This window comes from Zonotrichia albicollis, chromosome 3 (genome assembly GCF_047830755.1).
Source record: "Zonotrichia albicollis isolate bZonAlb1 chromosome 3, bZonAlb1.hap1, whole genome shotgun sequence".
Lineage (NCBI taxonomy): Eukaryota > Metazoa > Chordata > Aves > Passeriformes > Passerellidae > Zonotrichia > Zonotrichia albicollis.
Genome location: NC_133821.1, coordinates 105,505,444 through 105,532,461, shown reverse-complemented (window position 1 = coordinate 105,532,461; position 27,018 = coordinate 105,505,444). Strand labels below are relative to the sequence as shown.

Genomic DNA, 27,018 nt, shown 5'->3' with positions numbered 1-27,018 from the left:
CAACATATAAAGTTTAATTTCTCCTTACAATATATACAAGTATCACCAGATAATACAAAAATCAATGTACCACAGACAATGCACACCCAAGCAACAGAAGAGAACCATACATCAGCATTTCTGTTTTTAAAAGCCCAAGGAGAGGGTTTTTTTGTTTAGAGAACCATTCACACCTGAGTGTTTCATACCCAAGAGCTGATAGCTCTGCACCTGACAGTAGTTAACCCTGGTTTCATTTTAAGGAAAAAAAGCCAAGGTAAGAGCAATGTGTAGGGAGTAAGATTCAAAGTGAAGTTAATATTTATAATGAGAAATATTGCATATAATTTTGCCTAAGAGAGCTCAAGCAAAAGAAGGAGAAAGAGGGTAACTCACACTGACACAGGGGAGAAAACCATTCCCCTAAATGAAAGCAAGTTCAAAAGATGAGCTCACAAAAATTCCTGCCAGCAAACTGTTTCAAAGCAACTCAATGAAATTGGCCACTGATGTGTGATGGGAACATATAATTGGTCTGAAAACTGTCCTGACTGTTGTAGCTTATGCCAAGTATCTGGAACCCAGAGGGACAGTAGCTTACTCTATGCTCTTCCACATCTGATTAGAATTACTGAATGTATTCATGTATTCTGCATGGCATATTTCAAGCAGTGACATATGACTTGGCATCCTGTTGGCTTGGATCAACATATTAATGTGGCTTTAGAGATTACTCCCATGGTGGTAATTATTATGTGCTTTAAGTGGTTTGAGGTCTAAATACAGTGACGTGTTCTCCATGGGCAAATTACAAAGAGTCACAAAGTGTTTGGTTTTTGAAAAACCACACTAACAGGTGTCCCAAAAGGAAAAAAAAGGTGAGCAAAGTAAATCAAGATCTCGATTTTTCTTCTACCATTTGCTTAGGATGTTTACTATTCTGAGAGAAATCCCTCTACGCATTACAGTTGAAGCTCTGTGCTCCTTTTTCAGTCACACTTACTCAACTGTATTGATCTACTAATGACTACATTAGCAAAACCCCTACGTAGCAGTAAGTCTGGTGGGATGGGATCTAACTCAGGGAACACAGTAGAAAACTTGCTAGGAACTAAACTTAAAATCAGAGAGATCATCTGGAAAAGTGAGGGTGCACCTTCTCAGTCCATGTGTGCTGTTCATGAATGGGCTGGCATTTTCCCTGCTCTTCCCCCTCTCCACCTTACTGCTGGTGCTAAGCCATGAATTACTACTGCTGGGCTTGAGTTATCACAACTGCTTATATGGCCATGTCATCAGCCAAAACAGGGCTTCTCTCCAGCTGACACTGATTATGACTAAAGGTACAAAGATTACTCTGTCATCTTAGTTCCTGACAAAGCATTGCAACTATCATTATGATTCTGAGTGCATTATTTTGCTACTGAAATTGTTCCACTTCATTACAAAAAACCCCAAAAAAATGACAGAAAAAAGTTAAGAGAGAGAAAGCGTAAGGATGAGTGATTCTAAATGATCATTTAGGAAGGCTTAGTTTATTATGCATTATAATCCAGTAATGCAGAATACACGAAAGCCCTGTAAATAAAGCCCTAATATTATCCTTTGGATTGATGTGTCAGAGATTGATTCTTTGGTGCCTAGTAAAATCTGAGGTCTGAACAAAGCTTGTCCTTGTGGCATTTATGACATCACTCTTGTGTTTATTCTTTGATGCTGTATGAAGGTGAGCTCATGCCCTACTCTTCCACACAGTGAGGCACTGCTAAGGTCTTGCTCCTCTTCTCTGCCGTCCTTTTCATTAAACTGGAAAAACTTCTCCTTCTGGAGATCCCTATCGCTCTGTCAGGTTTGCATGAAATTGGTTGGTTGTTCAGTGTTATTCATTAGGGAAGGAGAGATGGAAGGATGGATGAACACAGACACTTCATCTTATAAGCCTCCTTTTCAACAGGGCCAAGCTCAAAGGCAGCCTTTGGAACGGGGACACAGATCTGGGGAGGGCTCCCTCCCAGTTCAATATCCTGACCCCTCAACCACTCCCTTGTTTCTGCTCAGTGAATACTGAAGCATTCCATGCAGAACGGCTCAGCCTTTCCAGGAGGGGATGAGAATGCCACCTTCTTCCTCCTCAGCTGTCAGTGCCACTAGTGAACCTGCCTGCAGCTGATGTGGGTTTGAGTCTCCTCAGATACTGTCTCCTACCTTTGAAAAAAGGTTTCAATCAAAAGCTTTTGAAAATAAGCAGCACTACCCCTGCGTTTGTGTGGTATTTGATCTACTAGAAGGCATTCATGATCCTACAGTCATTTTAAAACACCAACTGGTTTCTTGTGCCCTCCTTCTTTCTTTTTCTGGCCTGTGATCCTGGCACTAAGTTATGTTAAAGTCAGCCTTTATGCTTTTTTGCCAGATTCCTTTTAATTCAGATCGGTTCCCCAGTTAAATTCAAACACTTGTGCCAGCTCAAAGGACAACCACATAGTCAGTGAGCAATTTCTTGGCTGGAGGTGACAAAAACAGGACTACAGCTTTTCAGTCCAGTGTGGAGTTATATCCTAACTTTAAGTGACCATGAAGTCCTGGCTTGACTTAAAAGCCTCGGAGGAAACACAAGAATACCTGCATTAGGGATCTCAGTGAGGTACAGCAGCTGCAGTGCTACATTTAAGTCATAACAGAAACACTGGCTAGATAAGGTCTGTGGAAGAACATGAGGAAGATCTTCAGGATGCCTCTTGGGCTTAGGCATTGTTTTTAGATTTGGTTGTTTAAATTGCCTTTTGGAGCTGACCTACTGAATGGAGTATCTTAATGTAGTCACTAAACATAACTGTCTTCAGATTCAGAGGAAATTTCAATGTAATACAAATAGTTAGGCTTGAACTTTTAAGACTTCTGAACTATAGGCTTTTCTTTTCTCTTCATCTTACCCTTCTTCTACCTTCAGGAAACAAGAATATTAGGTCAATTAAAACAGATGTCAAAAGTTCTGAGTATAACAAAATACCTGGCTTTAGCTAACAGTTTAACCAACTGCCCAATTCCAACTCTTTAGACTTCTACTGCAGAGCAAAAGTCCATTTTTGTTGTGCGGCCCCTGGGGAAAAATACTGGGATCCTAAGTCTGACCTCTCTGGAATTTCTGAAGTCTGTCTCATCAAATCCTACTGACTCTACAGGAGCAACTCCCAGCCGATGCCTGCAATTCTGGCTCCAGCTGTGCCAGTTTGTGTGCCCTAGGTTTCAGGTTCTGTGAGGCTGGCTTGTTTCTTCAGGTGAATTAGTTTCTTAGACCTCAAACAGAACCAAAATTTTCAACCACAGGCACACACAGAACATTGAATATGGCAACAGTTAACTAAGGAACTGTTTCTTTGACACAAGGAAGGCTTAAGGCAGCTGTATCAAGCTACATTAGCTTGGGGATCATGTTTGCAATATTGACTGTTTTGATCTTCTGTTTTGACTCTGCTTTGACAACTTCCTTCAGTAACAGTATTTAGAGTGAATATCCAGAAAAAAACCCTTTTTTTTTTCTTTAAATATCTATTAAAAAGTTTGGCTTACAAAAAGAACAGTAAGATCTCAGCAATGATTTATTTACATACTGAGGCTTTTAAGTGATAAGAATTCCTTGAGAGGATCTGATGTATTTCTGACATATTAACTCACATTGCTTGCTAATTCCACTTTCCAAGTTTTATCTGAAGTACTGGGAATAGGAGTTATGAAAAAATGCTACCAAAACTAATCTGATTTTTGGATGTCATAGGACCTAGAACCTCAAAATTAACAGGCATTTTAGGTGCTACACATGTAAAACAACAAAATCTACTTTTTTTAATGTGGCAAAGAAAAAATGCCCTTCATGTAAATAATAAAATGTCAGCTTTACAAGGGAATAATTGTCATATCTGGATGTGAAACTGGAGAGCAATGCAAAGCAGATGGAAAACCAAACATTGCTTGCATTGAATAGAATTTTGTTGACCTTTGGTGACAGAGTTCTTCCATCAAGTATCTTCTCCCAGACCAAATTTCATATTTCAGTGCGTTTTCCTTTCTGTGAATTTTATTTATAATTTATTGGTGGTCTTCCCACCTTGCTTTCTCTTTTAACCACTGGGCCCTTCACAGCTTGCTGGGGTGAGTGAAGCATTATACAACTTTAAACCCATCATTTATTGGTCTTCTCAGCTTCATTTCTTTTGGTTGTGACTTTCTTCTGTGAAAACTGATTGCTTAATGGAAATGTGCTTTAATTACTCTACTGTTATCAAATAAACAATCGTAACAATCATCAGCATCCATACTATTTCCATGCTGGAAAAATTCCTTAAAACATGCTTGAAAAATGCAAACATACAGATGAGGAAATCACAAAGAGGGAAGGAAAAATGATGAATCACCATGGTATTGTAAGGTAGTCTTCATTTTATGACAAAATATTTTAAACAACTGAAAACTGAGGGTAATTTCCTTACCAAACCTTCTCTCTTTAATTGTCTGTACCTGAGCTGTGCCTTTAGATAGCAATTCCTGCCATCAGCAGGCTTTGCTGACTTATCCTATAAGACATAAGGATGCTTGGCAAGTGAGGTTTAAATGTAAGACCCAAGACCCAACCAGGAAAACTGAAAACCCAGTCAGGTCAATGGAATGAGGTGCTTCATAGCCATTAGTGGTCTTTGGAGCAGGCACAAATGAATTGTATTGATTTTTGCCAGATAGTGTTTCTCAAGCTTTTGCTGAAGACTAAGCACTTTCTGGCTCACAAGCCTTCATCTGAGCCCTGAGCGAGCAGTATTCCAGTGTGTGTAAGTCAGGGACCTGGTTCTAAGTTTTGTTTACAAGTGTTGACTCTCTGGAAGAATTAAATTGCTGCCAAACATTGTGCAACATCCCTATGCCCCTGAATTTAGTAACCGTCTTGAGAAAGCAGCTCACTGCTGAGAAATGGTGATTTTCATGGGAGGCTCATAGAGAGGAGGCCACATGGTCACATGGTGCCCATCCTTCCTCTCCTCCCCTCCCACACATGAGGTACTGGCTTTCATTAAAACAGGACCTCAATGCACATGGCAAGTCCTCTGGCATTGCTACCCTAGGCCATGTGGCATTTCAATAATGTGGTCAAGGCAGGAAGGAAAGTAGAGCATGCAGCAGCAAAGGTGGAAAGTGATCTGTGAAGGTGGAAAACAATCTAGTGAAAGTGACCACACCTCCTTTGATCCACTAAAAAGTGACCAAGTCTATCATTAAGAATTCCTGATGCAGATTAATAACTTATTTCAGTTACCCATTCTCACTTCCTAGACTGGAAACCTTAATTGCCTTTTTGACAGCTTTTTTTTTTTTTAACTTGAGTAAGAAAACAAAAGGATTTTGTTATTTAAGTAGTCAGTGCACACACTTATTAGTTTGTTGTTAAGTGATAGCTGCAGGACTTTGTTAGTACAGGCAAACATGAACAGCTACACAGACAGGGGAGCCGACTCCATGGCAGCCGTAAAACCTGCAGAACGTACCCCCTGAGCCACCGCCATCAGCCCTGGCCCCCGCCCAGGGACGCAGAGCTGCTGGCTGAAGATTTCTTCAGTTCTATTTTCATAGACTGAGTCTCAGCACGAGGCTCGAATTTTGTCACATTTCCTGCTCCTGGGGCTGCCACTACTGGCTTTCCTGCTTTCATACCTTTTGACACAGGAATGCGGGTGGGTGTAGGTCTCGGGGATGACCCATCCTGTCCTGTCTGCAAAACAGAGAAAAATGCAGTGAATTAAGGACTTTTCCTCATACATGCTCATCTTATACTTTGCTTTGGTTCTTCATTTACCTCTCAAACAACAATATCCCAAATCACACCTATTAGCAAAGTAATATTCACACTTGGAACCTGGCCGTGGCACATACTGCTAGAGTAGGGCCAAAGGCACAGCTGCGATGAAACAAGTTTCCCAGAGGTGAGGTGCAGTGTTTTGAATCAAACACTGCAAAAAGGATGTCACAAGGATGGGAATTTGTGCAAATCTCCCATTCTACAGCATGATAAAGTGCAAGATGGCCTTAGAGGCTGCTACAATATTGGCTTGGCTGTCAGGACAGGTAAAATATTAGCATCTTGTATAGACACTAGTACAGGTCCTCAGAACAGCATAGTCAGGTGAGGCTAATGAACCCAGGGTAACTGCCAAATTTTAGGAGCTGGGGCATGATCACTCAGCATTATAAATAAGATTGAATTTTACTTCCCAAAGTATGCTGAGCTCATGGTTGGGGCCATTTATTTCTGCACTGGGAAGAGCAGGGGGTTGGGAGAGAAAGAGAAAAGATCTGGATTTCCTTTTCCTGTGGCTGTGGCAGGAGCGATGTGAGAAAGGGCTCTCCCAGTCCAAGCACAAATCACAACTTGAGAAACTCTGGTAAGGGTGAAGCTGCTAACCCAGATTTCCAAGGATACCTCAAGGCAGTGTGGACACGGACATTTTACTATCTCTGCCAGTCTTCTGCCCTGGACAACAGCTGAGCAAGCACACTTATCCTCAAGCTTGAGTACTTCAGAATTAAAAAAAAAAAAGAACAGCCTAAGTGGTTGGCGTGGGTGGCTTAGGGCTGGCAGACCCAACACAGCTCCCATGTTCTTCTGGAGCCCCAGCTGGAGACCAGGCCAGAGCTATCCCATCACTTTGGCCAGATAGTGATGCACGTACTCTTCAAGGTCAAATCTCGAGCTACCCCGTATAAACCATGACTTAAAGAAAATACTTATAAACATGACAATTCTGGAAGGAAAATGGGCTTTATCTCCTGCAGTGTGCAATACAGACACAAATGTTAATGGTGACAACTTCAGTGTCTCCACTGAATTTCATATGTGACTGACATTTCTGTGTAGATTATGGATTAAGACTTTGATCTCACAAAAGAGAACAAGTCTCCTAAAATCCTGTAATCCTAGCTAGACCCACCTGCTAAATGACTAAACTCTGCAATTTATGACATATCAGCAAAGTAAAACTTAACTGCTGAAATAGACTGGACTGGGGGCCCATGTCAGCTGCAACATACATTTATACATTTACTTAAAAATGCTCTACAAGTGTTTTTCAGCCAGTGGCATCAGAGCTTTCTGTCTGCATCCTGAGCATGCAAAGGAAAACCATTCCTTAATCTTCTAAGAACAGTTCAAAACCCCATGTGTACACTCAAAAAAAATCACAATGGGAAAACTTGAATGCTGTCTGCCTGACAGGAAGGAAGCCATTTTCAATAACTAAAAGCAACATTTACAATAGCAGTCTAAAGGCTAATATGGAACTCACATGTAGATGTCAAAACAAGTTAGGCCCATACAATTCTGTAGGGCAAAACATGCAAATGCATTCCATCAGCCTTGGAAAATATGTCAACATCCCAGGGAACCCAAATGACAAACATCTTGTACTCCCTGAAAGAGTCCCACAGTGAGTAAACATGAGGCAATCAAGTGGAGTAGCTGGAATCTCAGGCATTTCTTCAGCTTTATTCACATGTAAATTATTAACTAAGGATTTGGGTGCTTTCAAGTTACTCATTTCAAGCCTAAATCACTCAAAAGCACTTTGAAAAGGACTCTAACTTGCTTTAAATTTCTTAGTTGCCTTCACTCCAGCATACTAACGTGTTGATTGCATGGAAGCTAATGCCTGCTTCCCAGGCAGCTGCAAAAGCATTTTGTGTTTGCCAAGTGAGATGGCACAAAGGTGCCTCCCCAGCCGGCTGTCCCCTTGGGCGCGGGAAGGGGCAGCAAGCAGAGAGAGACAGATCCAGCTCACGTCTGCAGCATCTGCGGCACAGAACCCACACAACTGCCTGCCTCTCCATCATTTCTTCCAAGAACTCAAAGCCATTCCTTCCAGCTGTTTGTCTGTAGGCTGCTGTCTTCTGGTTGGTCCGGGACCATGGCTCCAACCAGAAACTAAACCTTGCACAGCTGGAATGGAGTGCCCGAGATGCAGCCCTGTGGGACACTGGGTGATGCAAGCTGGATCTGAGCTGGCAAGGCAAGACATGGTGCTGGATCAGGGACCCAGTGAGGTTACACAAGACATTATTGAGCCTGAGATGAACACATGCAGCTGCTATGGTGCAGTCATAATCAGCTCTCACTGCAGACACAGGTGTATTAACCTGTGAAGCTGCAGTAACGTTGGGCAGTTCCATTAAAGGAAAAAAGCAAAGTGACCATACAGAACACATAGCATGTTTGAGTAGTTTGTAGCAGATCCTGCTTGGTGCATTTTATTGACACACAAAGAGAACACACTGATTTCGGGAATATTGTAAGTAAAAAAGTGGTTTTTTAGCAATTGTTCTCAACCTGATCAGGCCCCAGCTTGCTCTGGACAGAAATGGTTCAGTTCAGTGACCAACAGACACACCTTGAGCAATTTGATATGCCCTGGGCTACTCAAGCAATGTACACAGGGCTGGTAGACAAGACAGATGACCCAAGGAGACCTAAAACTTCTGATAAAGCAGCTGGAAGGAAGGTAGACTACTTGACAGCACTGAAAATGGCACTAAATAAAGTATGTTTAGGTAACTTTATCCTGAAAGGGTGGGACTTGAGATCTAGGCAATATAGTCAGTGGAGCCAGTGGGCAATTCAGCTCACACAGAAGCTAGCCCTGTCTCAGCTGGATCACCCCCCAGGCACCACAGGCAGCACACAGGCCTCAGTGCTGCCATGGGGAGCACACAGATTACAGACTGACTCAGCTGCCCACACTGAGGCATCTCGTGCCATCTGAGGTGTCCCATCAGCCGCCACTGCAGAAAGGGACGGGTCAGTCATCCCTCCCAGCCTCACACAGGCACACACTTGCCAGCACTTCTCAGTTGCCACAGGCACACAGCCAGCACCACAACAGCTCTGCACAGGCAGGCGAGCTGCTCCCTGCCCCTCCAGGGCAGCTAGAGCACACACGGGACACCTACACAGAGCTACATTTAGATGCTGGTCTCAAACTAAATGTTGTCCAATTGCAAGTGGCCTTACAGCTGCACAAACACTTGTCCCCTTCTCTCTGGCACCCAGCAGCTTCTCAGCTGGGCCCTCCTGCCGTGGTCACAGGATGCCCTGCATGGTTGGTGCTGTGCCACCGTGCTGGCTCTGCTGCAGCCGGGATTCCCTCTGCTCCCTGCAGATTTGCATGGCACTGGAGTCACTGTGTACCCTGGCAGCATGAACAGCTGGCACTCAATGCCAGGCTTGTAGGAGGTGGGGAGCACAGGGATTTAGTGATTATAGGACTGACACCCATCGTGGTAGCCAAAGAAGATCCACATTCACCAGCAATCCTATAACCAAATGAAAGCCTAAATCAAACAGGATGTAGGCACCACTGTTTTGGGGGTTTTCACAAAGAATACTTGGGTTTATTCTGTGGAATTTTTTCTGCAAACTATATGAACTGTCCTGGGAAGAGAAATTTGGGCCAATGTGCTAAGGGAAATCTAACAATTCATTTTGGTTTCCATACCCTCTGGTCTCTGTGGTCCATTTGCAATAAAATAAATCATACCCTAGGTCTGCTAGGATAGTCCAAGTATTTTCCTGGGAGTGAGTTTGACTCTAATCAAGCTAAGGAGGACTAAACACCATCTTTTCTGTTTCTCTGGGAACCATCCAAATCCATAGGCTGCCATAAAAAAGGCATTAATACATTGTACAAAGCATCTTGTGTGAGGAGAGTTAAGAAAAAAATTAAAACCAGTGAGCTAAGAAAGCAGCTGTGTATCAGTTTGTCTTGTTCGATTTTATTAAGTTAAACCTTCAAAACTGTATCTGTTGGTTTCATTTAGGGTTACTGAGTAAATGATCACAGCTTGGGTTTTCTGACTAGGGGCAGTGAAGTGTGTTTGTAAAGTTGTCATTTGCAAAACAGATGGTGAATACACTTTTTTTTCTTTATAAGAGGCTGGGAAGGAAAAGACACTTTGAGCTTGTTCGAAGGCGCCTTTCAGCTGACTAGGGACATTAGAAAACATAGGGAAGCATAAGATAAAGTAAATCTTATGGCTGCAGTATTTTCCTTACATTCCAAATCAGGGAGGATAAAGCGAAGAAAGAAGCCAGTTTTTAGCCAGAAAAAAAAACCAAAACAAAACAAAAAAGTTTTGTCTGCCATGGTTCACTGCATCATCACAGCAGAGACAGACATTTAGTTAAAAGAAAAAGTTAAAAAAAAAGTTTTCCAGGCTTCTGAGAGACAAAGGAGTTTGTAAATTAATTCAAGACTTTAAAAAAAGAACAGTTGCCTCTAATATGTAAGGAAACACTGTATAATAAAGTATCTACAATACTTTATATAGGTGAGAAGAGAGAGCGAGCATATGTGCAATCCCAAACAGATCTGTGTGATAAATGCAAGTTTTCTTAATTCAGAAGCCTTAAATGCGAATGGCAGCTTCTCTCCAGAAGTGTGAAAGTGTATCTTAAACACATTTTGACATTTCAGCTTGGGAAAAGAGGGCTGACGAGGCGCGTTGTGGGGCTCTGCTGACTCCCGAGCAGCACGGACAAATGAGTAGGGGATGACTATTCAGTATTTGTCAAGATACAAGAAAAAGGCTGTAACCAATGAAGGTATTGCATAAAAGGTATCAAACAAAAGAGCTTTTCCCAAAGCCCACAACTGAATTCACTGCCCCCTGATGTTGTGGAAACAACAGTGTAAATAAGTTCAAAAAGCAATTAAAAGAATAAATAGAAAAAAACTCTGCCATAGTCTATTAAAGAGAAAGATGTGGCTACAGGCTCTGGTTCAGAAAGAAATACCCACCTATTGCCAAAAACTGGGAACAGACACTGAGGGAAACATTACTGTGTGTTTACCCACTCAAAATAATCTTCCCCTAAGCATCTGTTGCAGACTCTGTCTAGCTAAGTAAGTTTTTGGACTAATACAGTACTGCTAGTTTTCTGTTTAATACCCTGGTTAAATTCTTTCTCAGGGTATTTCCAACTCAAGCAATAGAAACTTATGTCCAGTAATAAACTTGGGGAGGACTATCAATAAATACTGCCCACTATGGTTAAAGACAGAGGTGAGAAGTCTTTCACTATGAAAAAGAAGCTGGGTTACCACCACAGAAGCCCAAAGAGAAAACAAAAAAATATGCTACAGGAAGCTCTATTGTAATACAGCACTCACAGAAGTTCAGAGAAACAGAAAGAGCTCTACTATTCACTGGCTAAAGAGGCTTGGAGCTGTAAGCAATTGTGGTGGTTTGACCAGGAAGGAGTGGGAATTCTGGGAAGCTGTGGTCAAACCAATGAAGGTTTTGGGTTTGAGACTGGCACCTGGTGTAGCCAGTGGGGTTTGGACACACCTCCGAGAATACACAGGGGTTAAAAAGCAGGGCACTGCCCTTGGCACTCTCTCTTGGGACGTCGCTTCGAAGAGGTCAGATCACCCTCCCCTGTCCAGCCTTGCTGCTGGGCGGGGGAGGGGCAGCCATGCGGTAGGCCCGGGGCCTGGACAGAGATGGGGGTGAGAAAGCTCTCAAGGATGGAAGGGTGGAGAAGCCCCAAGAGACATCGGGCAGCCATTCCCCCCCCCCCCCAGGAGGGAGAGAGAGGAGAGCCGGCGTCTGAATGTGATAGCAGCCAGCCCAGGAGGAGGAAGGGGGGGAGAAGGGTGCAGCCCGGCCGGCCACAGCAGCAGCACGTGTGGGAGTATCATCGTCCCGGGACAGACAGAGACTGAAAACTTTTAACCCTTTCTTTCATGATTGGGGCCTTGCAAAAATGCTAATCCTCCTCGAAGCTGAATAAGAAGGGAGATAAGAGATGAGATGAGACAAGGACCTGGCCCGAAGAACGTGGAGATGATTGGATGGGGAGAGATGATTTGGAGTGGCCTTTTGGCTGGACTTTTCTTGTGGCCATGGACTCAGTTGTTCCTGTGACACAGACTGCATTTAGGGGGAAGCAGTGGCTCAAAACCAGGAGGGTTCTTCGTGAGGACCCCCCGGCCCCAGGGGGTTGGAAAAATATGGGGGGGACAGACGTCCCAAAGCAGAGACTGTGCCTTTTTGGAGTGAGACAAGGCATCCTTGAAAGACAACCCTAAAAGCAGCTCTGGCCATGCGTCAGTGGTGAGAGCACTGGGCATGGAAGGAAGATGTCACAAGCGGCAAAAGGACTTTTTCCGGGCGGTGCCGAAGTGACAGGGAAGCACACGAGGTTTCAGTGTGTTTCCAGGGGAAGCCTATGGAACAAGAAGGACTCCTTTCCTCTTCATGAACTGCAGTTTGAGTATACTAAAATGTGGGGCCAAGGCTGGGCAGTTGATGATTTGGGAGAATGTATCGGATTGGGAAAGTCAGGTAGTGGGGAGGGGGAAAGTGGTTTTTTGTAAGGTTTTCAATTTTTTTTTCTTTTCCTTATAGTCTTTCCCTATTTTCCTGTAGTTTAGGTAATAAAGTGTTCTTTATGTTTAAGTTGGAGCCTGTTTTGCTTATTCCTGGTCACATCTCACAGCAGACACCAGGGTGAGGCATTTTCATGGGGGGCACTGGCTCTGTGCCAGGCTCAAACCATGACAGCAATGATAACATGTCTGCTTATTTATTTCTTTGGAGCTCAGTAATATAGCAGATATTAACTGAATTATATGGGGATCAAGGGATTATATCAAAGAAATGCCACCCTGCATAATTAGAGTCTAAAGACTTGCCAGCTGAGCCAAAAAACATGAGGAGTATTTTCAAAATTCAGATATTGCACTCATCAAAAATAAAAATACAGTTTCCTGCTCTGTCATGCCCATTATTCTTTGTCCCTCTGTTTCTCACTTGTAATTTTGCTGGGTTGCCATTATGAAGATAACTTTGAAGGGACTTCCTCTGGAAGTTAACTGCTTTGGGAGATAATACCAAAAGCGTACCAGCATCCAACACTGGTACAAAAATACATGAATTGGGCAAATTCTGATTTTATAGTTAAGCTTGAGCCTGGAAGAAATGTAGGGAAGACAAGAGTTTCTCCTCACCCCTCCCATTTTCCCTGCTGGTGTCTCAAACCAGAGCTATGGTTTGTCCTTCTCCCTGCCATGAATACCACACCATGAGACCAAGCTGCTTACCACTGATTGTGTTCCTCGTGTGGAAGATGTTGTAACAGGTGTGATGGTGATAGTGCTTGTCACCTTGCTGGCGGCAGGTCGTGGGGACAGGTTGTTCCGAGGCGATCGAAGGACAGTACCAGTCACCACCTCCTTCTCTGCCGCGATGTTCACCGGCCGCACTGTTATCACAGGGCTCGCGCCGTCAGGCACGGCACCGGGAGAACGCTTAAACTGGGAGCCCAAGTGGATGTGGATTTTGTTGTCCTCTGTTGTGATAATGTTGGCATTGGCGTTGTATTTGCGGACTGGAGTCGGGACGGTTTGCTTTTCTGGCGTGACTTTGAAGACAGCCCTGCCCATGGTCATGTCCTGTGACTGCGGGGAGACGGAGATTTCAGCCGGCGCCGCAGATGTCGACACCGTCATGATCTGAATTGGCGATGCAGGTCTGTCTGCGAAGGGTGCTCTCCCTCCCTCTGGGGACTTTTCCCTGGAGAATGTTGTTATAGTGACTGGAGACATGGAACGATCTGGGCCCATGGGACTTTCACTGCCTTTTCCTTTTTGTGGCATAACATTGGGAGAGGGAATGATGGTTATTCGTGGCTTCTGATTTCCCAAAGTAGGAATGACAGTGGTACTTGAAAAAAATTCCTCTGCGGATGGACTGGTTATCTCCAAAGTTGCTGTACTGTTCTCATGGTCTGGTGTCACCCGAATATGAAGAGGCTGACCCTGCTTTGGTGAAAGGACAACCTCCCCAGGATGTGCTGGACTACTGTGGCTTCGGGCTCCTTTATCAGGAGTTGTCTGGGCCCCAGTTTCCCTCTTTTTCATCCATGGTATCCAGGATTTCCTCATAGCAAGCTCATTTGCTGCTGGAGGATATCTCTCAAGCACTGAAGAACGCTCCATGGGTTTTTTCAGACCCACCTGCCGCAGATTGCTCATGATATGATTCTCCTCCTGGAAGGATTTCCTTATAAACACTGCTGGAGTTTCTTCTTCCGCTGCTTCATTGCTGAGAGCATCTGTCTGCACGCCGGTGGACGTCAGGGGAACATCAACCATTCTTCTCCCGTTCATGCTGGGCCTCAGAGCACGGCTGTAACGCTTAGAAAGCTCCAGCTCTCTTGTCAGGTTCAAAACTTCCTGCCCCATGCTCTTGTTTTTGTTTTCCTCTTCCATAAACCTTTGCTGTAGAACTGAATAATCAACTTGGAGCTGAGAAAGCTGGTCTTCTTTGTTCATGAGCTCATGGATTTTTTCCTTAAGTGCTTGAACTTCTGCTTTCAAATCTCTGCTTTTGGCCTCTTCCAGACGAAACCTGTGCCTCAGCTCTGCCTCCTGGCTCACCACCTCACCTTTTTCTATTGCTTTCGTTTTGGCAATCTGGAGTTTCATCTCCTCCAACTGTTGAGAAAGAAAATTAGCTTTATCCTGCTCAGTCCTAAATTTCTGCTCTAGCTGATCATACTCATCTTCAGTCTTCATCAAATCTCCTTCAACCACTTCCAGTTGTTTGAGACGTTTTTTCAATCTTTCAATTTCAATGGTAAGTTCCTTAATCTTGTTGTCCTCATGACAAACATGCTCTGCTCCTTTCCTAGTTCGACCTCTTGTAATTTCTCTTTCTACTTCCTCCATACCATCAATTCTTTTCTTTAACAGGTCAACTCTACAGCTTAATTCAGATGATTTTTCTTCTTCACTTCTCAGTTTGCCAATTAACTCATCCCTTTCCTTTGTCAAACTAGATACTTTTTCCTCCATTTCAGATTTCAGTTTCAAAAATTTCTTACTTTCTTCTATCAATTTCTCTGTTACATCCATAACTTTCCCTTGTTCAACTTTAAAATTCTTGTTTAGGCCCTCAACCTTTTTTTCCTCCTGTTTTATTTTTTCCATCATATTTTTTCGCTCATCAACCAACATTACAGTAAACGACTTCAGCTTTGTAAGGTCATCTTTTAAGCTTATTTCAGCCTTTTCCAACTTGCTTTCAGATGTCTCAAGGTCCTTCACTCGAGTCTTCACCACTTCCAACTCATTTATCAAATCCTTAGTCAAATTTTTTTCTCTCTCCAAGTTTAAGTGTAGCTGAGTGCATTCCGACTTACTTTTACTGAAAGCCTCTTCCAGCTTCTCTAATTCTGACATTCTTTTCTGCAGTTTTTCCACTTCAAGTTTCAACTCTTTGCTGTGATGCTCTTCCTCCTGCAGTTTGTTTTTCAGCTCTTTGCACTGGGATTCGGTTTTTGTGATCTCTTCATCTTTCCCCTCCATTTCAAGCACGCGCTTGCGGAGGTTTTCCACTTCTGCCATTAAGCTAGAGTTCCCACATTCCCCTTTTGCTATTTTATCTCTTAATTCTTGAAGTTCCTCCTCAGTTTTTTGAAGATTTTTGTTAGTTTCTTCTAGTTCCTCTATTCTGCGAGTCAACGCCACTAGCTTGAGCCTTAGCTGTCTATTATGTGACTCTTGATTAGCCAGTTTAGCAGTCATCTCCTCATGTTCTTGACAAAACGATGATGTTTTGTGTTCAAGTTCTGCCTCTAATTTCATCAGTTTTTGTCCATCTTCTTTTGTTTTTGCAGTAATAATTTTAAGCTTTTCTTCTTCTTCCTTTAGTTTTTGGGTTAAATCTTGTATTTTCTGGCTTTGTTGACCAAGTTGTTCAATATGCATTTGTCTTTCATCCACCAGCATGAGTGCAAATGATTTGAGCTTGACTAGTTCTTCTCTTAGTTTATTGATTCTCTTTGTATGCTCCTTCTCCTTCCGGGCTTGATAGATCTTCTCCTGCTCAAGAAGTTTCTTCAACCTGAAAGAAGTCAAAAGAGATGTGTCAGACTAAAATGCATATACACATGTCTGTGTGTGTGTATCTCTCTATTTTTAAAATCACATTTTAGCTTCCTTTTTTATTAATTCATTAATAATTATGTAATTTATTAGTTCTATTTCATTTTCAGGAAATAACTACCTACTACAGTTGCATTCCCAAACCAACTATTTTGAATTACAGAAGTTAAATGAAAAATACATAAAAATTTTCATAAAAATGAAAAATTTCATAAAATCTAGAAATCTGGAACACAGTAAAATTTTATACATGTACAGATAACAAATGCATTAGGTTTTAATTTCCTTACATTGATTTTTCTGTTAGGATGTTGGTAAAAGTATCTAATATTCCAACAGGACAGGTATTATCTACTCACTAATCCAGTTATATCAAATTTGTTTCACAAGGTGAATTCCTCTGTATGTCTTGCATACAGAAAAATGTGTAAAATAAGGTAAAAGATTAAACTAATTGTTATATGCAGCCACACATAAACAGACTAATCCTGGTTACAAACAAACCAGCAGGACAGGAGATTACAGTAACACACAACTGATAACCATCTGGGCATCACAGGCTTATGAAATTAGTAGGAAGGTAAATTTTCCAGCACAGTCACTATTATGCTAAAAGGTTTCTTCTTCTTCATTTCATTTAGTAGATGTTGTGAACGACAAGGACCAGACTAGTCAAACCTTTGGTACAGCGGACCTCATCTGGAAAACGCTCTTCTCTGTGGCCTCTAAATCTGCGTTTTCAGACAATATAAAAACTCGCCATATATCCAAATTAGGTGCTCCTCAGAAAGATAATAAAAGCATACATTACCCAGCCTTAGCCATGCAACATGGAGTAATATAACTATTTTATATCTGTGATTAATATTCAGGGTCTGTTGAAACCAACATAGGACATTCCTGCACATGTTCTAAGCACAGATTTATGAGGATGGTGACCCTCAATTGAAAGAGGCACAGATAACACAGGGATGCATCCCAACCAATCTAAGAGCCTTATTGTAAAAGCAGCAGTCTGACTTAGAAAGACACAGGTATGCCCACTGAAGTTACTGTGAAATAATATTTTTTTCCAAACTGCTGTCACAGCACCTACAGTTCCCACATCCTCTATCAAGACACGAGATAATTCAAATCCACTTGCTTTGCTTACCCTAAGTCTGAAGCTTCTCAGCTTCCTTTTTACAACTGAGATGCACATCCAGGTGGTAACAGCAGAGCAATTAATGCCTGGTAATTAACTCAAAGTAACTGGAACATCCATATCTTAGCAAAGATCAACTTTTATCAATATTCTTGTCTTACATGTTGGATTGTAGATGACAGCAGGTGGAGCACAGATATACATTCCTCTCTGCTACTCCAGCAATGAAGGGGTGCTAAGGGCCCTGGGACACAATGTCATACCCAAAGGATGTCTCCCAGAGCCCCCACCTGAACTCTACACTCCTAGCAAGAGCCAGATTAACTCTGTACTCAGCAACTGTTAATGTTTCATTCCTTGTTCCTGGGGAACCCGAATCAAAAGGAACTGGAAAGAAAAGCTTTAAGAAAAGAGAAGGAAGTCAGAAAGCAGAACACAGGATGCAGTAGGTAGGGAAGGAGAAGCTGAAGAATGCATTTGAAAACAAGACTCGGATAGGATGTGGGAGTAAGAGAATAGTAGGAACCAGCAGTAGAGAGAAAAACAAACAAACATCGCAGCCAACCTTGCTGGGTCACAGATTATTCTCAAAAGAAAAGTCTCTTTAGTTGTGGCAGCTCTTTGGAAAGGACTGAAAAGGCATGCTGGTGGATGCCTCATTATTGGTCAAGTTAGAATGTCAAAAGGTAAAAAAAGACCCGCTGTCACTCACAAAGCACGCACTTTTCACACTGAAGAAGGAACTTTATTAGCATGCAATATATTCCCTGGCTTCTCTGACTCAGTGCTTCATGCAAATGTTTCAGCCAAGAACTCTTCCTCATCTCCCCCAGGCTACATTTTTCAAGGAATAGTATGTATCCTTCCACAAAAATAACTGTTTGCCATGACAGAATAGTGAAGTCGAACCTGGTGATGCTCTAAATGACACATCTTCCAAAGTCATAAACATAGGAGAATGTTTCCAGCCTCCCATGTCCCACAGGAAAATTTTAAGGTGACCCCTATAAATTAAAAAACCCCAGAAAACCGCTTTTAAAAAAAATTGACATACAAATGCCTAAAGATGCTTAGAAAACTCTCTTTGATTTGTAATTCCTAGGCCTGCACATGTGATTTTCACCCAGCAATTGCTCCAGGCAGTGCACACCAGCCAGGCTGCTTAGCAGAGTGCAAAATAATGCACTGACTATACGTGATTCCATGTGGTTACCTGAGAGTCTACTGGGGAACACTGCTGAGAAAGCCACTGAAAAAAATTGCAAATACCTGTTAAACTAAGACAAGAAAATGTCAGTTATGAGGCTGAGCAAGAGAAGAAAGCATGTTAACCCTGTCACTGTCTTGCAGGAGTGCTAGCAGTGGGGAATAACCAGCTTGGCCCCTCTGGGAAAATAAAGCAACATTCAGCACTTCATTCTGCTTCAGCTTTAGCAAAGGGAAACTACATGTCTTAGATTTGACAAGCTAACTTTCAGAGAAGATACTTATCAATACTTCTGTTTTTCATGTCTATGGGAACTGCTTCTAAAATCTGGGTCTGTGGGGGAGTTGGAAGGCAGCACACAAATATATGTGTTAATTGCCAAAGTAATTGAAAAATCTACACCTTTTCAGTGTTACTTCTAGAGACTAAAATAAAGCGGAGTTTAAGCTTGCTCCTGCTTCACCATCTTTGTACAACTCTCATACCTCAGTGGTTAAACTGGAATTTCAGCAGGACTGCAAGGCGAGGTTGTCCCCTCCTGACCCTCACAGCACATTTGCTGCTATCAGGCTTTTCATCTGACTGCTGCTGTTAATGTTTGCTAAGCAACACCCATCTACATGGGCTCCTGTGCAACACTAAAAGCCCTCAGACTCCCAGCACCTGGTCTTCAACGTGTTAGCCAGAGCAACTGCACGCTGGATTGTCAAGAGTCTGAAAGCACCTGCATTCAGGATCAAAATGAAAACAAACAAAACCTTTAGTACTGAAACATTAGATACAGCCAAAACACTGACAATCAAACAATTTGATACCCCCCAGCCTGCATGTGGTGTCTTGGTTTGTGTTTATTTAGAAACAGAAATGAGAAATGTTTGGATACAACTGAATAACCTGCCTCCATCACTGAGTCTCAGGGGTTTGTGTCCCCAGAATGAAGCACACAGATGTGATCCAGCCCCCTGCCCTCGTTACCACAGGTGCCATGGCAAAGCCTGCAGCCCGAGTCTGTCCCTGAATACACAATCATTGCTGCCATGGGGGTCCTGGGGGTCTCTCCCTCTCCTCACCATCTGTCCTCCCCACAGTATTTGAGGAACAGGCCCAGTACCCAAGGCAGCCACATTACCCCTTGCAGTACTGTATGAATAAGCAGCAAATCCTCAGGTATGATGACCATGTGCAACTGTTCACTGCCTCAGTTACAAACAAACAGCTCAGGATGCTGCTGCTCTGATTCTGCTCTATAAAGAAAGATGCCTGGCTGGCACGGGCAGGATGCTGGAGTACAGAAGCCACTGCTGCAAGCTGACATGGTCCTGCTGCACAGGGAGCTGCCTCTCCTGGATCCCCACCAGCCCCAGCTGTTCACAGCCACACCAGGCACTGCTGGGGCAACAGGAGAGCTCTGTTGGCAGCCGTGCTGGGGAGGCAGGAGCCTGAAAACTTTCAGCAACCAATCTCAGCTGCAGAGAAAGCGGACACTGGGACTGGAGGAAGAGCAACTATGGAATTAGTTTTAACGACTCTCATGAATGGTGTGCTGGAAGTAGCTGGCAAGGAAGATGTAGGACAGGATGGACAATAACCAGGCTCTCCCTCTCCTCCTGCCTTTAGGTTTGGTGCTGAAGTGTTTCACTGCACAGTCTCTGCTTCCCCTTCCCTCCTCCAAGCTATGAATTGATCAGCAAGCTATGAATCGAAGCACAGTGGGATGCTGACAGCTACAACTCTATCCCTCCAGTGATGTGCCTTCATTTCTTCAGTCATGGCTCCTCTCAAAAAAAAACATCCACTTCCAAGTGTTTAAAACAGAGCATGCAAAAGCAAATAGCCCCCCAAACATTCATTGAAAATCACACCAGTGTGTGTATCTCCCTGTTTGTACTTCCAGCAAGATGAGATAACATCACAGGTACTCAGACAAACCTTTTCCACCTCTAGCACAGAAACAGGCACTCACCTACACAAGGAAATCCTGGGAAAGCATGGCAAGTGAGATGATGCCCTGAAAGGCCATAAGCTGCTCCCATGGTTTGCATGCACATCAACTTTACAGCACCATAGTTCAGCTGTGTTGGCCTGTTTTAGCCCACTGCTCTGCAAACAAACAAAGCCAAGCTTCCCAAGGTGTCTCCCAGTGGTTAATTAAGCATTCAGAGGAGGGGCTAATGTAGAGGGCAATCTGGAGAAGTGGAGAGCTATTTCTCCTGCTATCAAAACTGGCAACAGGAGGAACAGCAGTTAGAAGAAAGAGGATGGAAAGGAGTCAAGCAGGTAAAGTCTCTAGGGGACCTTATTAATTGAGTTCATACACAGTCTGGAGACCCACAGAGTTTCTCACTGCTGTTCTAGCACAAAGCCATGAGACTTCCCTCTCCTGTAGTACCTTGCTTTGCCATTTACATTCCAAAAGTCTGTTGCTATGGGGTGTAATGACTTCTATCCCATTTCACGGATGGCCAGTAAGTGGGGGTTAAGGCAAATACATTAATGAGGACTTGGTCACTAAGGATCAGATGACTGAGGGCTGATGAAGGCTGCTTCCTCCTGAGCGGCCAACAGCATTTCTCTGCCACTCACACAGCAATCCCAAGGGAATTTCCACTGGGAAAGCAAATGTCTTTGCAAACTCATCTTTCCACTTCAAACCCAAAGTTTGCTACTGTACATGCAGAGTTAGAGAGACTGGACAACTTCCTAGTGGTAGCTAGAAAGCTGCTGCCCATTAAGTGATGCAAGAGTCTGTAATGTCTGTAATCCCAGGACAATGAAAACCAGCAAGAGGTGGTTTAACTCAATAAAGGAGTTCCCTTTTTTTTTTTTTTCCTGTTTAATGTACAACAGCTGATTTTTGAAGATTATTTCTACAGCCACTGGGAAATCCTCCACATGTCAGGACTTCTTCCCAGTGCTTCCGTGTTTGGGGCCAGGCTGAGATACCCAAAAGGCTGAATTTTGCTAGTTCTGAGTACTTACAACTTGAGCTGAAGTCAAAGAGAGCCAAAAAGTGGTTAGGCTCTCTAGGAAACAAAACAATCGGGCCCAAGACTTAAATTAGGTGATGAGGTCACACCTTTGAATCATCAGCCTCACTACTTCCCATGCATCCATCTCAACTGGGAGAAGAAATATGTAAACGAGATCAGATCCCATGACAAGAAAAAGAATAAAGCACATCTGTATTACTTTTCTCCTTACTGTCCCTTACATTTTAAAGGTAAGGAATGAGAAAAATGTTTGAATGACCTTACTAGAGAAATTTCCAACTTCTTGTTCAGTTTATCACAGGGTCAACTCTGAAAACAAACACAAGCTTGTTTTAAAAAGTTCTAGTAAACCTAAAGACAATTTTTTGTGGCTACCTAATGTGCAAACTCAAGGTGTAAAAAAGAGCATGCTCTTCATTGCTGAAGAACTGAATTAACTTTGGAAAGTGATTGTATCAAACTATATAACAAAAACATTAATATTCTTGCTGCTCCTAAACTACATAATAGTTTCTAAAATACACTAAAAGTAAAGGAAATGTTTTCTTCCCTAATTAGGAGGACACATTGCTTGTAATCTACAGCCGTTTATCTTCTGTTTCTAGCACTGATTTTGTAAAAATTTAACTCCAGTTTGCTGAAATAGTTCATTTGTGTTGAAAGCGTCTTACTCCAGCTGAGCAGTGACTGAAGGCAGTATTTTGGAATACGAACACTCATTAAATTCAGTGTCCCCCCACCCTTCCAGCACACTGGTCACGTAAGAAAAACACTAAAGATCTTTAAGAACAAAACCCGACCGCCATCCTTTCAGACTACTCAACAGTATCGTCCACATTCATTCCGGAGGTTAAAGGAGGGGAAAGGGGATGCACAGAAAGCAGGCACGCACTACCAGAGAGCGAAGGCGAAGCAGCGTTCAGCTGAGAGATGAGAATTGCCAAACCTGTCTCCGGGCTGCCGTTATCCTTCCCTGACCCCTCGGTGCGCGCTTCGGGAGGGGGACCCGCACAGCACAGCCCCACCAGGTGCACCTTCCAAGGCTCCAGCCCAACGCTACATCAGCCCCGGCCGCTCGGCGCTGTTCTGCTCCGCCCGGAGCCGGGGCCGCCGCGCATCCCGGCGCGCCCGCTGCCCGCACACTCCGCTCTGGCCCGCTGCAGCCCCGCTGCCCGCACACCCCGCTGTCCGCACACCCCGCTGTCCGCTCTGTCCCGCTGCAGCCCCGCTGCCCGCACACCCCACTGTCCGCTCCAGCCCCGCTGCAGCCCCGCTCCGTCCCGCCCGCGCCTACGCCACTGCCCGGTGCGCTCACCGAGCCAGCCAATGGCGCACGCACTCGGCAATTAGCGGCGCTCAAATTAAAAAAAAAAAAAAAATTAAAAATCAAAAATAAGAAAAAAAGAATTCTCTTACCTTATGGCTAGACCTACTTTTTTCTTTCTTTCTTATTTTTTTTTTTTAAGCAACCAAGGCGGCAGCCCGGGGGGCGATGCGGGGCCCGGCTCCGCGGCGCCGCTGCCAGGTGAGGCTGCGCCCCGGGCGGGCGGGGCTGGAGCCGCCGGGCCGGGGCAGCACCGGGGCAGCAGCGACTCCCGTCCGCCGCCCCCCGCCCGGGGTTTGTTACTGACAGCCCCCCCGGGCTCTCTGCAGCTACAGTTCATAGGTGAACGATTAAGAAATAATAATTTGATCGCAGAGAGCCCCTGGGAGTTGGTTTTGCTTAAGTGGACTGGGATGCACGGAGCGCTGCTGCTTCCCAGTCCCAGCTGCCGATTCATTCCGCTGGCTCAACAAAAGTTCCTGTTGCTTTCCTCTTGTCTTGCCGGTGTTTGAAGTGGCAGTACTACTGCTGGTACGCGCTGGCTGATCTTAAGATCGGCTGATAAAGGCATGAATACATGAAGAAAATCCCCTGGGGATTTAGTATACGGGCGTGTTTGTTTTTGAAAATCCATGCATAGTAGCAAGCCTAACCAAGTCTGGTGAGGTCTGAAAAGCACCATTCTGCTAGCTCCCTGCTTTAAAGAAGTCCTAAACCAGCCCTTTTGTTCCCAAAACAGCATAAAAGAACTTGAGGATTCCTTCTGTTTCCCTTATGATTCCCTGTATTGCTCCCAGTCACTTTTTCAGATTTTGGGAAGGGAGCTAGGAAGGGCTTCCTTTCCCTTTCCCTTTCCCTTTCCTTTCCCTTTCGCCTTTGCTTTCCTCCTTCCTTTGCCATTCACTTTCCGCTTTTCTTAGAAAGCTTTCAATAGCCAAAAGCACTGAAAGTACAGAATTTCAAATATTATTATCCACTAAAAATGGATGTGAGTTTAAATTTTTGAGAAACTGTCTAATTTAATGATCTTTGATTATTTTTCCTTAGGACCCTCATTCAGCACATAGACTGGGCAGAGTTTATTTGAAAAGCAGGTGCTTAGAGACTGGATTTATGCTTTTTATTCAAAATTTTATTGTTATTTACCTCACCCTCTTCAGACTCTGTTGAGAACAGAATTATTAAGTTCTGGGTGGGAGGTATAAGTAGAAAAGGACCAAGGTTTTGTTTGGGACACCTGCTCTGGGGTACATTGGGTGTGCGTTACAGAGTGCAGCAGGATGGGTGGTGCATGCAGATCACAATCCCTGTGATTTTGCCTGTTCCCAGGAGTGGATGCTCCAGACTCCTGCATGTCTGAGCCCAGATCCAATATGCTCCCCAAAATGAGAACTATTCTTAGAGTGAAAAACATTCACAATCCATGTAAATTAGCTTCACATGACTACTAGCACCATGTAGGAATGCAACAGTAAAGTCACATTTTCCAGGGAAATCTACACAAGTCTTAAGCATTCTCTCTGATTTCATATTCCTTTACCTCATTTACTAAATACTTTCCAAAAGATGAATCTGAGGTCCTATAGAGAGATTGTTGCTTCCTGTGTGCAAAGCTGATACATCTTGGTATGTTTCTGTTTTTCCAGTGTCAGAGGAAAGGTTTCTGTACAAAATGTGTTTGTGCAATTACAAATGATCACATGCACTGAGCAGACCAATGATCTGCTTACTCTATTTACTGTGTCCTTTGTAATCCCATTGTTTGGTAGAGCTAAACATTCTTTTAAAAGAGGATATTGCAAACACAATGGCAAACACTAAGATATTGACCATTGAAATGTAATGATGTGCCATTATACGGGCACTTCAATAGTTCATCAGAAGAGCTTAGATCCTTTGCATAAAAGTCTGCACTCTAAGTTAACAAAATAATTTATAGCAATAGCAGGGTGTCAGCCTCGAGGCAGTTTGATACTAGAAAGGCATGGAGCACTTTGCAAGCAAGTTTCAAAACTATCTGCTGACAGATGGGTTTGGCTGTGATCAGCAGCCAGGAGCAGGGCTGTGCTCCACCAGCGCTGCTGGCTCGGCAGGGGAATCTCTGCTCACACACCCCAGCCCAGCCCAGCTGGCTCTGGGCTTGGAGCTCTTTGCACAGCTCGTCCCAGTCCCACTGCGCCGCTGCTGAGTCCCAGGTGCTCCTCACCTCTGCACTCCATTGCCAACCCCCACCCTCCCAGACCAACAGTCCTTCTCTGGTGTCTGCTCTGGCTGTCCTTTTGTCTGGGTTGCCATGCTTGGGCCAGGCTGGCACTGCAAGCGACACATCTTCCCTCATCTGTGTTTTCATGGTCTCAGCTCTGAGCAGAACAGTCAGGGATGTCAAGAGGATGTCAGAGAAAGTGCAGTGTAGTAACAGTGAGCCTACTCACCTGCACTGGTTAAGTCTGTACCACCATGAGATTTCACAATTAAAGTACTCTCCCATCACCATTTCAACTACTCTGTGTACCCACCACTACACTGGTACCAGACCTACAGGGGATATCAGGTAGGACGTCACAGCTAAGGCCAAGCAGGCCTTTAATATTTACAGCTTTTCTTTTACTGCTTAGAAATCACATTATGTGTCTATATAAAAATAGAAAGGTACTTCATATGTTGTTATTTTTCAAGAGTACCTCAACTTTAGGTGACTTCAAAGGCTGGGAAAATTTAACTTGCTCATGAATTTTTTTGTTCACACATTCATTGGGATGAAGTAGTTCAAGAAATGCATTCCTGATTAAAGCAGCACTTGCAACATTGAGAGAGCAGATAAGAAAAACAACAAGAAATAAAAGCAGCAGAGGGAATAGATAGGAATCCCAAATTTCAACTCATCTTGAAAATCAGAAATGATACTCTGCATCTAGCATGATTGCCTACTACAGAGAAGAGTAACTGGGAATCAAAAGATGGAATTGGAAATAAATTAAAATTGAATGATGTGCAAATAGAGTACACATTTCTTTGATAAGCTGCTCTCTTTAAAATTTTTCTAACTATGCGCAGCAATAGATTCCTCTTGTGGATCTTAGAGACTTGTAACAAATTATTGCCTGATTATAAAATTCTCTGTAGACAGAGTTTTGTAACCTTCCCAGCACACTGTCCCTGCTCTCAGTTGTCTCTTTACCTTCAGTGCAGAAACACATGGAACATTTATAGTGAAGGCAGAAAGCTTGTAACTCTCTCCAAGTTCTCAAACATGTTACAAAAAGCCCAAAAATTACTGTTTGTGTAACGCAAAGCTTTTCCTAAATTTGAGTTTACTTACATACATGAAAAGGTACACTGTGTGCTTGCCAGACTTTTTTATTTTTTTTTCACAAAAGCTTCAAAGCAGTGAAAATCTTCCATCACTATTTTGTTTTTCTTTTTTCCCCTTCTTTTGCTTAATTCAAACTCATTTGGTAAGTCAGACCTGACCTCCACTTTCTGCTTACAGTTGTCTGCTCTGAGTGCAACAGATATAAATTGATTGAGTGACATCTTGACAGAACAAGAAAATTTTAATATTTAGGGAGGGAAGAGGCTGATTTTAACTGGCTGCTGAAGATATAATGAGCAAGGTGATCCATTGGGCCTTTTGGAGAAGAGAAATAAATAAAGAAGATGAATGCAGTAAATTCTTGAAACATGACTTTGTAGGAGAAGCCTGAGAAAAATACTTCAAGTTGGACTCTGTGCTGTATCTCAGGCAATACACTTTATATGGCATACGTCATGCACATTAAAAAACTTCATTTGGTGAGCTGCCCTGACAACTGGCTTTGTTCACCTTTGTTCTTATTTAAAACAGGTTGTTCCATGCAGCTGTTAAAAAAACTGTGTGCACACACACGTTTGCACACAGGCTTTTTTATTACCCCTCAGATCTTTCAGAATAAGTCATGCTGCCTAGGTTTTAAATTATTTTTCTGTTTATTGCAGCATGAAAATTACCCCAGGTTGGGATCTGCTGCCTTTTGTCAAAGCATGATTCAAAAGTTTAACAAAGGCATTTCTGGCTTTTTTTTTCCCTCTTGCACTATCCCTTTCCATTTGGTTTTCTGCTTTCTTAGCACTTGTGTGTAACCTCTTGATAGCTGGAAAGCTCAGCATCTCCAATACTGCTGGGGTTATTTTAAGTAAAAGTGATTACAGCTGAAGCAGGACCTGCCTGTGTCATGATTATTGCTTCATAGTGTGATTTGGTCACATTTTGGGAATAAGCACCAGGAGTCTCATAGAAGCCTCTTGTGGCCCTTCAACAAGAGCACCTTGGGAGCCAAGGGGAAAGGTGTCCTGGAGCTTAGACAAGCACGCTTGTTGCCCTCTGCATCCACCATGGTGAGTGCTGGCTGCTT

The 27,018-nt window shown here is 43.4% G+C and overlaps 1 protein-coding gene across 8 annotated transcripts in view; it reads right to left on the bottom strand.

Moving 5' to 3' along the window:
• The window catches only part of FILIP1 (filamin A interacting protein 1), a 103,940-nt gene that overhangs the window by 2,938 nt on the left and 73,984 nt on the right, over positions 1 to 27,018 (bottom strand). For 5 of the 8 annotated variants that reach the window (XM_026795934.2, XM_014269977.3, XM_074538362.1 and 2 more), the window contains 2 exons: positions 13,116 to 15,921; positions 5,511 to 5,734 (listed from right to left, as the gene is read on the bottom strand). In XM_026795934.2, coding sequence (XP_026651735.1) covers positions 5,528 to 5,734; positions 13,116 to 15,921 — 3,013 coding nt within the window. In that variant the 3' untranslated portion in view covers positions 5,511 to 5,527. Of the gene's footprint in view, positions 1 to 5,510; positions 5,735 to 13,115; positions 15,922 to 22,249; positions 22,496 to 22,719; positions 23,305 to 27,018 lie in introns of those variants that run through there. The other 3 variants (XM_074538366.1, XM_074538365.1, XM_014269979.3) reach the window with 3 other exon arrangements.